The sequence below is a fragment of the Cervus canadensis genome, chromosome 20, assembly GCF_019320065.1.
Source record: "Cervus canadensis isolate Bull #8, Minnesota chromosome 20, ASM1932006v1, whole genome shotgun sequence".
NCBI lineage: Eukaryota > Metazoa > Chordata > Mammalia > Artiodactyla > Cervidae > Cervus > Cervus canadensis.
The window spans coordinates 28,269,583-28,283,255 of NC_057405.1; the positions used below are offsets into that span (position 1 = coordinate 28,269,583).

A 13,673-nucleotide genomic window follows, 5' to 3' on the forward strand; every position below is an offset into this window, starting at 1 on the left:
TACAAAATATAGTTGCTAATAAAATGATTTAAAGTCTTTTTGTTTTATTTCCTTGTTGGTGGCATATCTCACTAGGTTTATCCCACTAAAAAGTGTGTATTTAAATTACTCTGTTTTAAAGACACTTGAAATTATTTTTTCTTGGTTTGTAATTCTACCAGTTGGGTGAGAGTTATGCTGATTTATTTATTTAAACTTTTTTTTTGTTGCTTTGAGGATTTGCTTTTTTAAAAATGTTTTGAATTTAATGTATTTTATAATTATGCAAAAGATGTTTTCATGGTTCCAAAGTCAAATCTGCAAAGAAAGTTTATTCAGAGAAGTCTCGCTTTTGTCCTGATTCCCTCTTTTCCCTTCTCTTTTACCCATGGGTGACCTGCTTTAAATATTATATGGCTTAGCCTTCTGTTTTTTTTTTTTTTTTTAACTTTAGAATATGCCACCCTTCTTGAAGAAACTCTCCACATTGTTTGGTAGCTTGGTTTTTTACTTGGTAGTGTAGTCTGTAAGGTCACTCCACAGCAAAGTATTTTGATATCTTTATCATTTGTTTTATTGCTAGATAGGGGCTTCCTTCATAGCTCAGTTGGCAATGCAGGAGACCCTGGTATGATTCCTGGGCTAACCCAGAGAAGATCTTCCCAAGAAGATCTGCTGGAGAAGGCTCTATAGTATTGCTACTTATTGCTATGTAGTAATCCAGTGAATAGATGTACTATAGATATACAGATATTCAGTTGATAAGCAGAGGTTCTTCTCAGTCTTGGTTTTTGATTTGGGAGGTTTGGCTTGGCTGGTAAAGAATCCACCTGCAATGCGGGAGACCTGGGTTCGATCCCTGGGTTGGGAAGATTCCCTGGAGAAGGGAAAGGCTATACACTCCAGCATTCTGGCCTGGAGAATTCCATGGACTACATTATATAGTCCTTGGAGTTGCAAAGAGTCAGACATGACTGAGCCACTTTGATTTTTTTTTTTTCCTTGCAGATACCCTGCCCCCCCTTTTTAAAATAAAGTATTTACCTTGTTACACGTTTTTGAAGATGTACATGTTGATATTTTAAAAATAAAATTTACACGACACTATGTATCCTGTGATCTCTAAAGATAGTTCAGATCTGATATCCATCATCATCTATTTTAAAAATACATGTACAACAACATTGCAAATTCAACTATATTTCAATTTAAAAAAACTCTGAAAATATGTATGCCATCTCCTCTTTAACAGTTTTGCTTTTTTCTCTCAGTCTTAGTTGAGGCCTATAGGATCTTTGGTCTTCATTGTTGCATGGTGGATCTTTAGTTGCGGCATGTGAACTCTTAGTTGCAGCATGTGGGATCTAGTTCCCTCACCACGGGTTAAACCTGGGCTCCCTAAGTTGTGAGCGTGGAGTCTTAGCCACTGGACCAGCAGGGAAGTCCCTATATATGTATTTTAACTTCATATGATATATTTTTATGCAATTGAAAATATTTTAATTACTCTATCATACTTTATAGATATATATTTACTGAATAAAAAGATATATACGTTTACTGAAATTTAATATTTAGTGATCTTGCCACTAAAAGTTGTTAAGTATTCATTTTTTACTGGACCAAGTTATGTTTCTAATTACTAATAAACATGTAATTTATCATTGTTAAACCTATTGTATAGAGTTATATTGGAAATGTATTTCTTTTTTTTTTGGAAATGTATTTCTTAAAATGGATGGCGTTGCTGTTTTCTTTCCTTATTCATTTAGTTTATGTATTCATAAATACTAATTGCTATGCTGTAACTTCCAACAGTAATTTTATGGTTTTTTTAGATCAAAGTACTGAGAAATCTTGGTCGCATAATAGATGGATATAGTGATAATTGCTATAGCATTTATCACTCAGTTCTTTCCTTTTGAATTAAATGGCAGAAATCACATAGCAGAAACTTCCTTGGTGGTCCAGTGGTTAAGACTCCTTGCAATGCAGGGATTCCGGTTCATTCCCCAGTTGGGAAGCTAGGACCCCCAGGTGATATGGGGCAGCTAAGCCTGCATGATGCAACAGACAGCTTGTGTCGTAACTGCTGAGCCTGAGTGCTCAGAGGCTGCCAGTTCCAGAATTCTGCTGGAATCCTGTGCACTGCGGTGAAGAACCAGCGCAGCCAAAAAAAAAGAAATCACATAGCAATGTGATGGAAGTTTGAAACTTAACATAGTCTGTAATCCAGTCTTTAGATTTGTTGTCCTTCTGAATTTGGGGGAAATATATTTAAAAAAAGGCTTTATCAATACTTAATGTGTAGCTAGTAGTTATACTTGTTACTTTTGTTTTAACCAGATGATCTCAGAAATAACTGAAAATATTGACATCTTGCTCATTAATTGGCCTTTGCCCATATGGTTTTTAAAATATTTTGTTTTTGTATATTTTCTTAAATTTTGGAACTGCATATTTAGCTCCTGTGATCTCTGGAAAATGCTTCCACATTACTTACTTGACAAGGCTGATCCATAGTATAGCCAGTCAGTTAAATCAGAAATATTATTGATCTGTAATAAGTAGATTTTTTTTCTGTTTTTATTTCAAATATACATGTTAGTTTCCCTCCTCATGATGACATTTTACCATGGAATTCTAGTAGAAAAATACAGCCTTGGTTTTGACCTGAATTTTTCACCTGGTTGTAATAAATGTGTACAAATTTCAATTTTTTTGGGGGGTGGGGAAGGGCTTTCTTTTCGTTCTCACATGATTTTTTTTCTTTGAGGCAATGCTTTTCTTGATAATAACTAAAGTAGAGATATAAAGTCATTAAATGAAAATTTTCATCACTTTTGCTTTTCCATTTTGCATTATATATTAAATAGTTATATTAAGAAAATCCTAATTTGGTCCAGAATACTGTTTTTAACAGAAATATATATAAAACAGGGAAAGATAGGAAACTCTACTATAGTGCCAAAAGAGGTTCCAGATACCAGTATTTAGAAATGTTCTTTTCATGAGGTTTTTAGACTCTTAATGTAAGTGAGAATTATGTCTTTTGTAAAGTGGAAGAAGTTTACTGTGAAAGTGAAGATGGGAAAGGAGATATTACATGATGTCTTTTCTACAGATAGGTTTTAAAGTAAATCAATTTTAAGAAAGTGTTAAAGTGGTTGTTGTTGTTCAGTCACTAAGTCGTGTCCAAACTTTTTTGCGACCCAGTGGACTGCAGCACGCCAGGCTTCCCTGCCCTTCACTATCTCCTGGAGTTTGCTCAAATTCACTGAGTCGGTGATGCCATCTGACCATCTCATCCTCTGTTGCCCCCTTTGCCTTCATTCTTACCCAGCATCAGGGTCTTTTTCAATGAGTCACCTTTTTGTGTTAGGCTGCTGAAATATTGGAGCTTCAGCTTCAGCATTAGTTGTTTCAATGAATATTCAGGACTGATTTCCTTTAGGACTTGACTGGTTTGACCTTGCTGTCCAGGGGACTCTCAAGAGTCTTCTGCAGCACCACAGTTAAGAAGCAGCAGTTCTTTGGCGCTCAGCCTTCTTTATGGTCCAAGTCTCACATCTGTATATGACTACTGGAAAAACCGTAACTTTGACTATACGGACCTTTGTTGGCAAAGTGATGTCTCTGCTTTTTAATATGCTGTCTAGGTTTGCATCGCGTTCCTTCCAAGGAGCAAGCATCTTTTAATTTCATAGCTGCAGTTACTGTCTGCAGTTATTTTGGAGCCCAAGAAAATAAAATCTGTCACTGTTTCCACTTTTTCTCCTTCTGTTTTACATGAAGTGATGGGATTGGATGCCATGATCTTCAGTTTTTGAATGTTGAGTTTTAAGCTAGCTTTTTCACTCTTCACTTTCATCAAGAGGCTCTTTAGTTCTTCTCTTCCTGCCATAAGGGTGGTGTCCTCTGCATATCTAGGGTTATTGATATTCCTTCCGGCAATCTTGATTCCAGCTTGTGCTTCATCCAGCCCAGCATTTCGCATGATGTACTCTGCATATAAGTTAAATAAGCAGGGTGACAATATACAGCCTTGACGTACTCCTTTCCAAATTTGGAACCAGTCCATTATTCCATGTCCAGTTCTAACTGTTGCTTCTTAATCTGCATACGGGTTTCTCAGGAGACAGATAAGGTGGTCTGGTATTCCCATCTCTTTGAGAATTTTCCGGTTTGTTTGATCCACAGAGTCAACGGCATTAGTGTAGTCAGTGAAGCAGAAGTAGATGTTTTTCTTTCTCTGTGCTCCAACAGATGTTGGCAGTTCAATCTCTGGTTTCTCTGCCGTTTGTAAACCCATCTTGTAAAATTTCTCAATTCGTGTACTGCTGAAGCCTTGCTTGAAGGATTTGAGTATTACCTTGCTAGTATGTGAAATGAGCACAGTTGTACAGTAGGAGTTGATTTTCTTAAAATGATCCGTATCTGTTTGTTCCTCAGAAAGTCTTAGTGTAAAAGAAAGTCTTTTTAATGGTGTGGATAATATATAGGTCCTTATGGATCATTGGTTTAAACTAATGTAGCTCCTTTACTATATTTGAAAATGAGTGTAGAATTAGGAGAAAGCCTTTACTTTGGTCCAAAGTGTTTTAGTATTCTTCCCCTTCTCTTTCACAGAATAATCTCTTTGCCTTTGGGTTCCTGCAGTTTCATTGTGCCTCTTTATATAAAGAATGCATATTTTTTTATTAATTCTGAAAAAATTTTGGTCATTATCTAGATATTGCCTTTCCTCATTTTTTCTGGAACTAATTTTATTAGGTATAATTAGACCATCAATTTTTTTCATGCCCTTTAATGTATATTTTATGTGTAAAAGAAAAAAGATAAAGGGCCAAAAAAAAAAAAATCATTCCTGTACCATATTCTATATAGTTTCCTCAGTTGTCTCTTCCAGTTCGCTTTTATCTTCAGCTATACCTAATCTGCTGTTTAGTCATTCATTTCTTTTTCTTTTTTAAAAAAAATTAAAATATAATTTGTAGAACTATTGGTTCTCTTTTATGATTTTATGTTTTTCATAGTGTTTTGTTCTTTCTGTACTGTTTCCATTTCAATTTTAAGAATTTCAGAACCTTTAACATATTTTTAATGTCTTTAATCATTTAATAGATTCTTTTATACTGTCTTATTTTCTGAAATTCTTAATTTCAGAAATGCTCAATTTCCTGAATACTTCTTTTTTTTTTAAATTGTTGTGATGTGCGGTAAGCTTGGGTGGAAGATACACATGTTGGTAACTTTTGCACATTTAGCAGTCCTAGTGAAATAATCATATAGCAAAATATGTATTGTTAACAGTGTTCTAGATGGTAGCGAGCAAACCAGACATGTTTCTTATTCCCGTGGAGCTTGTATCCTGGTAACTGGCTGTTATTAGTTATTAATGATTAGTGCTACGATGCAAGGACTAGCAGACCAAGACTCCCAGGCCAGATCTGCCCACAGCCTACGGTCTGTGACTTAGAGCGCGTGTGCGTTCAGTTGGTCAGTCGAGTGTCACTCTTTGCAACCCTGTTGACCGTGACTTGCCAGGCTCTTCTGCCCATGGATTTTGCAGGCAAGAATACTGGAGTGGGTTGCTGTTTCCTCCTCCTGGGGCTCTTCCCGAAGCAGGGATCAAACCTGGGTCTCCCACATTGCAGACAAATTACCACTGAGCCATCAGGGAAGCCCATATTAAAGTAGTTTGAATATCAGATTTTAGGTCTGCATTTAACTATAGGATGGTTGTGAGAATTCTGAGACTATATAATCCACCTAGGGCTTTTCGTGTGGACTCTGCGACCTGTGAACTGTAGCCCGCTAGGCTCCTCTGTCCATGGGATTCTCCAGACAAAAATACTGGAATGGGTTGCCATGCCCTCCTCCAGGGGATCTTGCAGACCCAGGGATCAAACCCATGTCTCTTATGGCAAGTGAGTTCTTTGCCACTAGCGCCACCTGGGAACTGAGGGTTAGAGGGGAGGGAAAATTAAAGTTTTCGGGGAGCCTTTAGACTGAATTGGGGCTTCCCTCATATCTCAGTTGGTGAAGAATCCTTCTGCAATGCAGGAGACCCTGGTTCGATTCCTGGCTTGGGAAGATCCCCTGGAGAAGGGCTAGACTACCCACTCCAGTTCTGGCCTGGAGAATTCCATGACTGTCTAGTATAGTCCATGGGGTTGCAGAGTCACATAGGACTAAGCAACTTTGACTTTCACTTTTAGACTGAATAGTAGCTAATCCATCAGATGGTCATAAATGGCTCGAACTTTACTTGTTTACACCTTTTCTCCCAATAATTTGATGTAGATTACCAAGAATACTAGTAAAATGAAAGAAAATAAAAATTATTGCATAAAGAAAAGTAGATATGCCATGCATCTGAAATAATTTATATGTTGTATTTTAATTCAACAGATATCTCTTAAATTTTCTGGCAGCTTTAATTGTGTACTGTAGGTTTGTAACTGTGTGAGAAGAGAATCTTTTACAAATTTACATCCTGTGATTCTCCTATGGTGTGACATTCCCCCTGCCTCCACCCACTGCAAGCTACTTTCTAAGTGTAACAGATGGTAAGGGCCCTTTCCTAAGGCAATTTAACAATACACTAAATGTTTTTCATGAGTTATCTGCAAAACTGAAAGTACTATTTGTCTTATTGCTGACTGTATAAAGCTTTTGATAGTAGCCTGTTGGTAGCAGAATTGGGAAATTTAAGAATTTGTCTTATGCAAATCTTGCTTTAATGATGAACTTTGAGTTGCCTATTGCTGTGCCTAAATATTTTCTTAAAAAGGAAATTTGAAAATGTTTTAGCACTTAGTCAGAAATATGGTTGAATTTGCTGAGTTAAATGCCTGTATGTTGAGTAAGATAATTTTGGGTTAACCACTTCTTCAGAGGAAGGATTAGCTTTCTACATTTATTAGCATATAAAGAAATTTTTATTCCTTTGATTTTGAGATGTTATGATTTTGAGTGTTACTTGGAATAACATAGTTTGGGTTTGTCTCTTCTTGTTAAGAATTAATATCTATAATTATATTTCCATAATTTATAGTATTTATATTTCTGCAAAATGAAGTGAAGTGAAAGTCTCTTAGTCGTGTCTGACTCTCTGTGACTCCATGGACTGTAGCCCACCAGGCTCCTCTGTCCATGGAATTCTCCAGGCAAGAATACTGGAGTGCGTTGCTATTCCTTTCTCCAGGGGATCTTCCAAACCCTGGAACTGAACCCAGGTCTCCTGCATTGCAGGCAGATTCTTTACCGTCTAAGCCACTAGGGAAGCCCACATTTCTGCAAGTAACACTATAAAAACTTCCTTATATACAGTGTAGTATGGGAAAGCATAGGGTTTGTTGTTGGGTCAATATTTTGTTCAAATCCATTAACTAGTTTAGACAAGTTACTTTGCTTTCTAAGCTCAGTGATCTTTAATAACCTAGGAACAGATTTCCCATAAAGTTTAAGTGATACATGGTGAAGAGATTTTGTTGGAGAAAGAGAACTGAAGTGGGAGATTTGAGCATATTAATCCTGTCATTCAGTTCAGTAGTGTCAAGTAATTAGCCTGATATTTTAGGTGTAGCTTCTGAATCCCAGTCTGAAGAACTACTGAAATGTGTAAAATATGCAGATTAAGTGAGATATTGAGTATAAAGTAATTACCATAATGCCTATCTGTGTGTGTGTGTGTGTGTGTGCGCGCGCGCGTGATCAGTTGTGTCTGACTCTTTGAGACCCTGTGGGCTGTAACTCAGAAGGTTCCTCTGTCCATGGGATTATCCCAGCAAGAATCCTGGAGTGCGTTGCCATTTCCTCCTCAAGGGATCTTCCTGAACCCAGGGATCGAACCCACATCTCCTCAGTCTCCTGCATTGGCAGACAGATTATTTATCACTGAGCCACCACCTCGGAAGCCAAATGCCATAAGCAGTCATTTATTTGTTGTAATTATCCGTATATGGAGGGGTGAAATTAAATGGTTGGTCTATAATGGAAATGTCTCAGGGTTTTTGGCATGTGCACACTGCTGTGTTTATTTTTGGCTGTGCTGGGTCTTTTTTGCTGCACAGGGCCTTTCTCTAGTTGTGGTGAGGGCGGGCCACTCTTCATTGAGGTGCACAGGCTTGTCATTGCGGTGGCTTCTCTAGGCACATGGATATGGTAGTTGCAGCACATAGGCTTAGTAGTTGCCATTGCTCTAGGGCCTGCAGGCTTCAGCATTTGTGGCTCAGAGGCCCCTTTTCAGCAGTATCTATGAAACCTGGGGGCTTGTTAGAAATGCATATTCTCTGGCTCATCCCAAACCTACTGAATCAGTATAAACTGTAAGGGTTGGACACAGCAGTTTGTTTTAACAAACCATCCAGGCAGTTCATCTAGATTTACTCTAAAATCTAAACTTCAACTGGAGATTGAGATGAATGGAAGCTGGATTTATAGTTCTAATTCAGCCTTGCTGCTGCTGCTGCTAAGTCACGTCAGTCATGTCCGACTCTATGCCACCCCATGGACGGCAGCCCACCAGGCTCCCCCGTCCCTGGGATTCTCCAGGCAAGAACATTGGAGTGGGTTACCATTTCCTTCTCCATTGCATGAAAGTGAAAAGTGAAAGTGAAGTCGCTCAGTCATGTCCAACAAGAATCTTAGCAACCCCACGGACTGCAGCCCACCAGGCTCCTCCGTCCATGGGATTTTCCAGGCAAGAGTACTGGAGTGGGGTGCCATTGCCTTCTCTGAATTCACCCTTAATTTACTCTTATTCATATATCCTCATTCTGATTTTGAGGTGTTTTAAGAGGCAGTCCATACTTAGTAGACGCTGAACTCTACTTTTGTCTCCCCAGCTCTGTGACTCTGCTGGGTGTTCAGTTTAGCTTCTCAGCCTCTCATCTTCTGCAGCTCCAGACATTGCATCTTCTGGAGACAGCAGGTGTCTCGGAAAAATAAGAGTCTGGGCTTAGACCTCTGAATTTCTTGTCACTGTCACTTAATTCTTCACTGCCTTGGTATACCCCAGGTGCTTCAAACAGTTTCTTTTTTTAAAAATTTATATTTTGTCCAGCTTTTCTAGTTTTCAGAGAGTAGAGGGAAGATTTAGCCACTTAGCTTGTCTGTCGTCATCATAAGTGAAGGAGTCCAAAGTACGTGGCTGTGAAAGATTAAGAAGTAAGAAACTGTCTCAAGGAGGAGAAAGTGTTAAGCAATGTTTAAAATAGATCTTTTGGGGGTTTTGTAGTATTCATATGCCTGAAAACAAAAACAGTCCTGGCACAATGAACTCCTCACAAAAAGACTTTCTTTAGTGGGAAAAATTATTTTTTTTCAAGTGAATTTTTAGGTTTCTATGGAGATAATTGATTGGTGACAAGGTTATCTTATGACTATTTTCTTGTAAAAAAAGTAAAAATTTAAAATACTAGACTGCTGTTTCAAAAGCAATATAAAAGTAGATAAGAGTGATTTATAAAATATTGTTTTGGGCAAGGTATTACTAAGCACTTGGGACTTTTTTCTTAACTGCAAAGTGATGGTTATTGGTATACTTGTATTATTGTTTTCAAGTATTAAGATATGAAGCCATTATCTCAGTTTCTGTGTTTATGTAGAAACTTTGATGCTAAAGCCATAGTCCTTTACAGTGACAACTTACTGCTGTATTTGGATGTCCTGTCCTACAGGGGCATCAAGGCCCGTTTCGCAGGGGAAATGTTTATATTTTGCTTTCAGCTAAAGATAGCTTAAGATGCTCCACCCTCATCCCTTTTGTTTTTCTTGTAATTTTCTCAAATATCTTCGGTGATGCTGAAATGAAAAGGAAGTAATATGATAAATACCCATGTTCCTACATATTTGTGTTGTGCTTAAGGGAAAAAAAAGCACTACAGTTGAAATACTCTTAAGTCTGTGCCGCTGCCACCCCTTTCCCCCATTTCCAATAGCTGGTATATTTTTACTGTTTTTTTTAATAAATGGATTTTCAAATACTTGTTGATAAATTATCTTATTTTGTCGTTTATTGACTCTAACATTTATGGGTCTTTTTACAGTTAAATCGTCAATCTGAAATTGTTGCTACTAGTTCTGTTGATCCCTGGAAGACATGCGCAAGACGAAACAAGATTGAAAGTTTAAAACCTTTGAAAGGCAACGCAATTGGACTTAACATGTTGAGCAACAATAAGAAATTGAGGTATAGGCTCTTTACCATGCGTCCCTACAGAAAAGATGAACGTTCGATGCCAGAAGCTAATCGGCCGCGTTGGTCAGTCGGCCCAACCTGTGCCTTTTGTTGTCAGTTTGTCAGTAGAGCCAAGAGATAGAATGGCCCTCGTGTGTGAATTCTTTGCTTTGAATTTTGGGAATAGGATGGATTGCAGTGATTTCTTGGTTTGGAATAAAAATATTGAAAGGAAAATTTTGGTACACGAGGATTTCGTAAAATGAACTTGCTTTCAAACAGCAAAATCTTGGTCATAATATTAAAAGTCGTGACTCCATTGGGAAATACTTACCGGGATTATCTCAGTGTTGTTGTCATCAGTCACTCAGCTGTGTCTGATGCTTTGCCACCCCATGGACTACAGATTGCCATGATTCCATGTCCTTCACCATCTCCTGGAGTTTGCTCACGCTCATGTCCGTTGAGTCAGTAATGCCATCCACTCATCTCATCCTCTGTCATCCCCTTCTTCTCCTGCCCTCAATCTTTCCCAGCATCAGGGGTCTTTTCCAATGAGTCGGCTCCTCACATCAAGTGGCCAAAGTATTGGAGCTTCAGCTTCAGCATCAGTCCTTCCAGTGAATCTTCAGAGTTGATTTCCTTTAGGATTGACTAGTTTGATCTCCTTGCTGTCCAAGGGACTCTTATTTATACTTCCTTATTTTCCTTTGTATTTGGAAGGATTCCATATATAAAACAGATCAGTTCCATTTTGGTTTTGAAGAATGCTAATATTTTTTCCTGAATAGTTACCTATCTATTAATTTTGCTTGTGCAGCCCTTCATTGACCTGAAAGCTTTCATCTTAAGATTAACAAATCAACTTTTACCTTCTGATTCATGCTATTTGGATTTTCTAAAAAAATAACTCCTCACTCTTTAAGTCATAAAGATACTTAAGTATACATTAAAATCAGTCAGTTCAGTTGCTCAGTCATGTCCAACTCTTTGTGACCCCATGGACTGCAGCATCCCAGGCCTCCCTAACAATCTCCAACTCCCAGAGTTTACTCAAACTCATGTCCATTGAGTCGGTGATGCCATCCAACCATCTCAACCTCTGTCATCCCCTTCTCCCGCCTTAAATCATTCCCAACATCAGGGTCTTTTCCAGTGAGTCAGTTCTTTGCATCAGGTGGCCAAAGGATTGGAGCATCAGCTTCAGCATCAGTCCTTCCAATGAATATTCAGGAGTGATTTCCTATAGGATTGACTGGTTGGATCTCCTTGCAGTCCAAGGGACTCTCAGGAATCTTCTCCAACACCACAATTCAAAAGCATCACTTCTTTGGTGCTCAGCCTTCTTTATGGTCCAACTCTCACATCCATACATCACTACTGGAAAAACCATAGCTTTGACTATATGAACCTTTGTCAGCGACATGACATCTCTGCTTTTTAATATGCTGTCTAGATTTGTCATAGCTATTCTTCTAAGGAGTAAGCATCTTTTAATTTCATGGCTAGTGTCACCATCCACAGTGATTTTGGAACCCAAGAAAATAAAGTCTGGGCTGTTTCACTTTCTTCTCCCATCTATTTGCCATGAAGTGATGGAAGCAGATGCCATAATCTTAATATTCTGAATGTTGAGTTTTAAACCAGCTTTTCACCCTCCTCTTTCACCTTCATCAAGAGTCTCTTTCATTCCTCTTTGCTTTCTGCCTTTAGGGTGGTGTCTGAGGTTATTGATATTTCTCCCAGCAATCTTGATTCCAACTTGTGCTTCATCCAGCTCAGCATTTTGCTTAATGTACTCTGCATTTACGTTAAATAAGCAGGGTGACAATACACAGCCTTGACGTATTCATTTGCCAATTTTGAACCAGTCCATTGTTCCATGTCTGGTTCTAACGGTTACTTATTGACCACCATACAGGTTTCTCAGGAGGTCGATAAGGTGGTCTGGTATTCCCATATCTTGAAGAATTTTCCACAGTTTGTTGTGATCCACACAGTCAAAGCTTTAGGGTAGTCAATGAAGCAGAAGTAGGTGTTTTTCTGGAATTCTCTTGCTTTTTCTGTGATCCAGCGGATGTTGGCAGTTTGTGATCTCTGGTTCCTCTGCTCTTTCTAAATCCAGTTTGTACATCTGGAAGTTCTTGGTTCACGTACTGTTGAAGCCTGGCTTGAAGGATTTTTAGTCTTACCTTGCTAGTGTGTGAAATGAGCACAGTTGTATGGTAGTTTGAACGTTCTTTGGTATTGCTCTTCTTTGGAATCGGAATAAAACTGACCTTTTCCAGTCCTGTGGCCACTGCTGCATTTTCCGAATTTGCTGGCATGTTGAGTGCAGCACTTTCACAGCATCATCTTTTAGAATATGAAATAGCTCAACTGGAATTCCATCACCTCCACTAGCTTTGTTCATTGTAATGCTTCCTAAGGCCCACTTGACTGTTACACTCCAGGATGTCTGGCTCTAGGTGAGTGATTACATCATCGTCCTTATCTTGGTTATTAATACGTTTTTTGTACAGTTCTTCTATGTATTGTTGCCCGGTCTTCTTAGTCTTAATCTCTTCTGCTCCTGTTAGATCCTTACCTTTTCTGTCCTTTATTGTACTCATCTTTGCATGAAATGTTTCTTTGGTATCTCTAATTTTCTTTAAAAGATCTCTAGTCTTTCTCATTCTATTGTTTTCCTCTATTTCTTTGCATCGTTCACTTAAGGCTTTCTTATCTCTCCTTGCTATTCTTTGGAACTCTGCATTCAGTTGGGTATATCTTTTCCTTCGTTTTTTGCCTTTTTCTTCTCCTTTCTCATCTCTTTGTACGGCCTCCTCAGAAAACCATCTTGTCTTCTTGTATTTCTTTTTCGTGGGCATGGTTTTGGTCACCACAGTGTTATTAACCTCCGTCCATAGTTCTTAAGGCTTTCTATCAGATCTAATCTGTTGAATCTGTTTGTCACTTCCACTGTATAATCATAAGGGATTTGACTTAGGTCATACCTGAATGACCTAGTGGTTTTCTCTACTTTCTTTAAGTCTGAATTTTGCAATAAGGAGCGTATGATCTGAGCCACAGTCAGCTCCAGATCTTGTTTGTGCTGACTGTTGTATAGAGTTTCTCCATCTTCGGCTACAAAGAGCAAAATCAGTCTGATTTCGGTATTGACCATCTGGTGATGTCCATGTGTAGATTCTTTTCTTGTGTTGTTTGAAGAGGATGTTTGCTGTGACCAGTCAGTTCTCTTGCAGGACTCTCAATGAGGGACTCCTTCTGTTTTCTTTCTCCTTGAGATTTCTTATTCCACTTCTAGGTATAATTCATCTTTCCTAGTTGCTGTCATAGTGAACCACTGTTACTGATATGATTGGTCTATTGCATATCCAGAAATAGGATTGAAATCACTGTTTTATTTTTACCTTCTCAGTTTATAGTCAGCTTAGAAACATAAAGGCTAAATAATTCTCAAGTCAGTGGAGATTCAAAAGTAGAATTTAGCACTTTTAATTTTTTT

The 13,673-nt window shown here is 38.3% G+C and overlaps 1 protein-coding gene across 8 annotated transcripts in view; it reads left to right on the top strand.

Moving 5' to 3' along the window:
* SENP6 (SUMO specific peptidase 6) overlaps positions 1-13,673 on the top strand; it is a 133,059-nt gene that overhangs the window by 35,746 nt on the left and 83,640 nt on the right. For 3 of the 8 annotated variants that reach the window (XM_043439581.1, XM_043439582.1, XM_043439583.1), the window contains exon 4: positions 10,035-10,177. The exons of the other annotated variants lie outside the window; for them this stretch is intronic. In XM_043439581.1, coding sequence (XP_043295516.1) covers positions 10,035-10,177 — 143 coding nt within the window. The remainder of the gene's footprint in view (positions 1-10,034; positions 10,178-13,673) is intronic. 8 annotated transcript variants of the gene reach the window in all.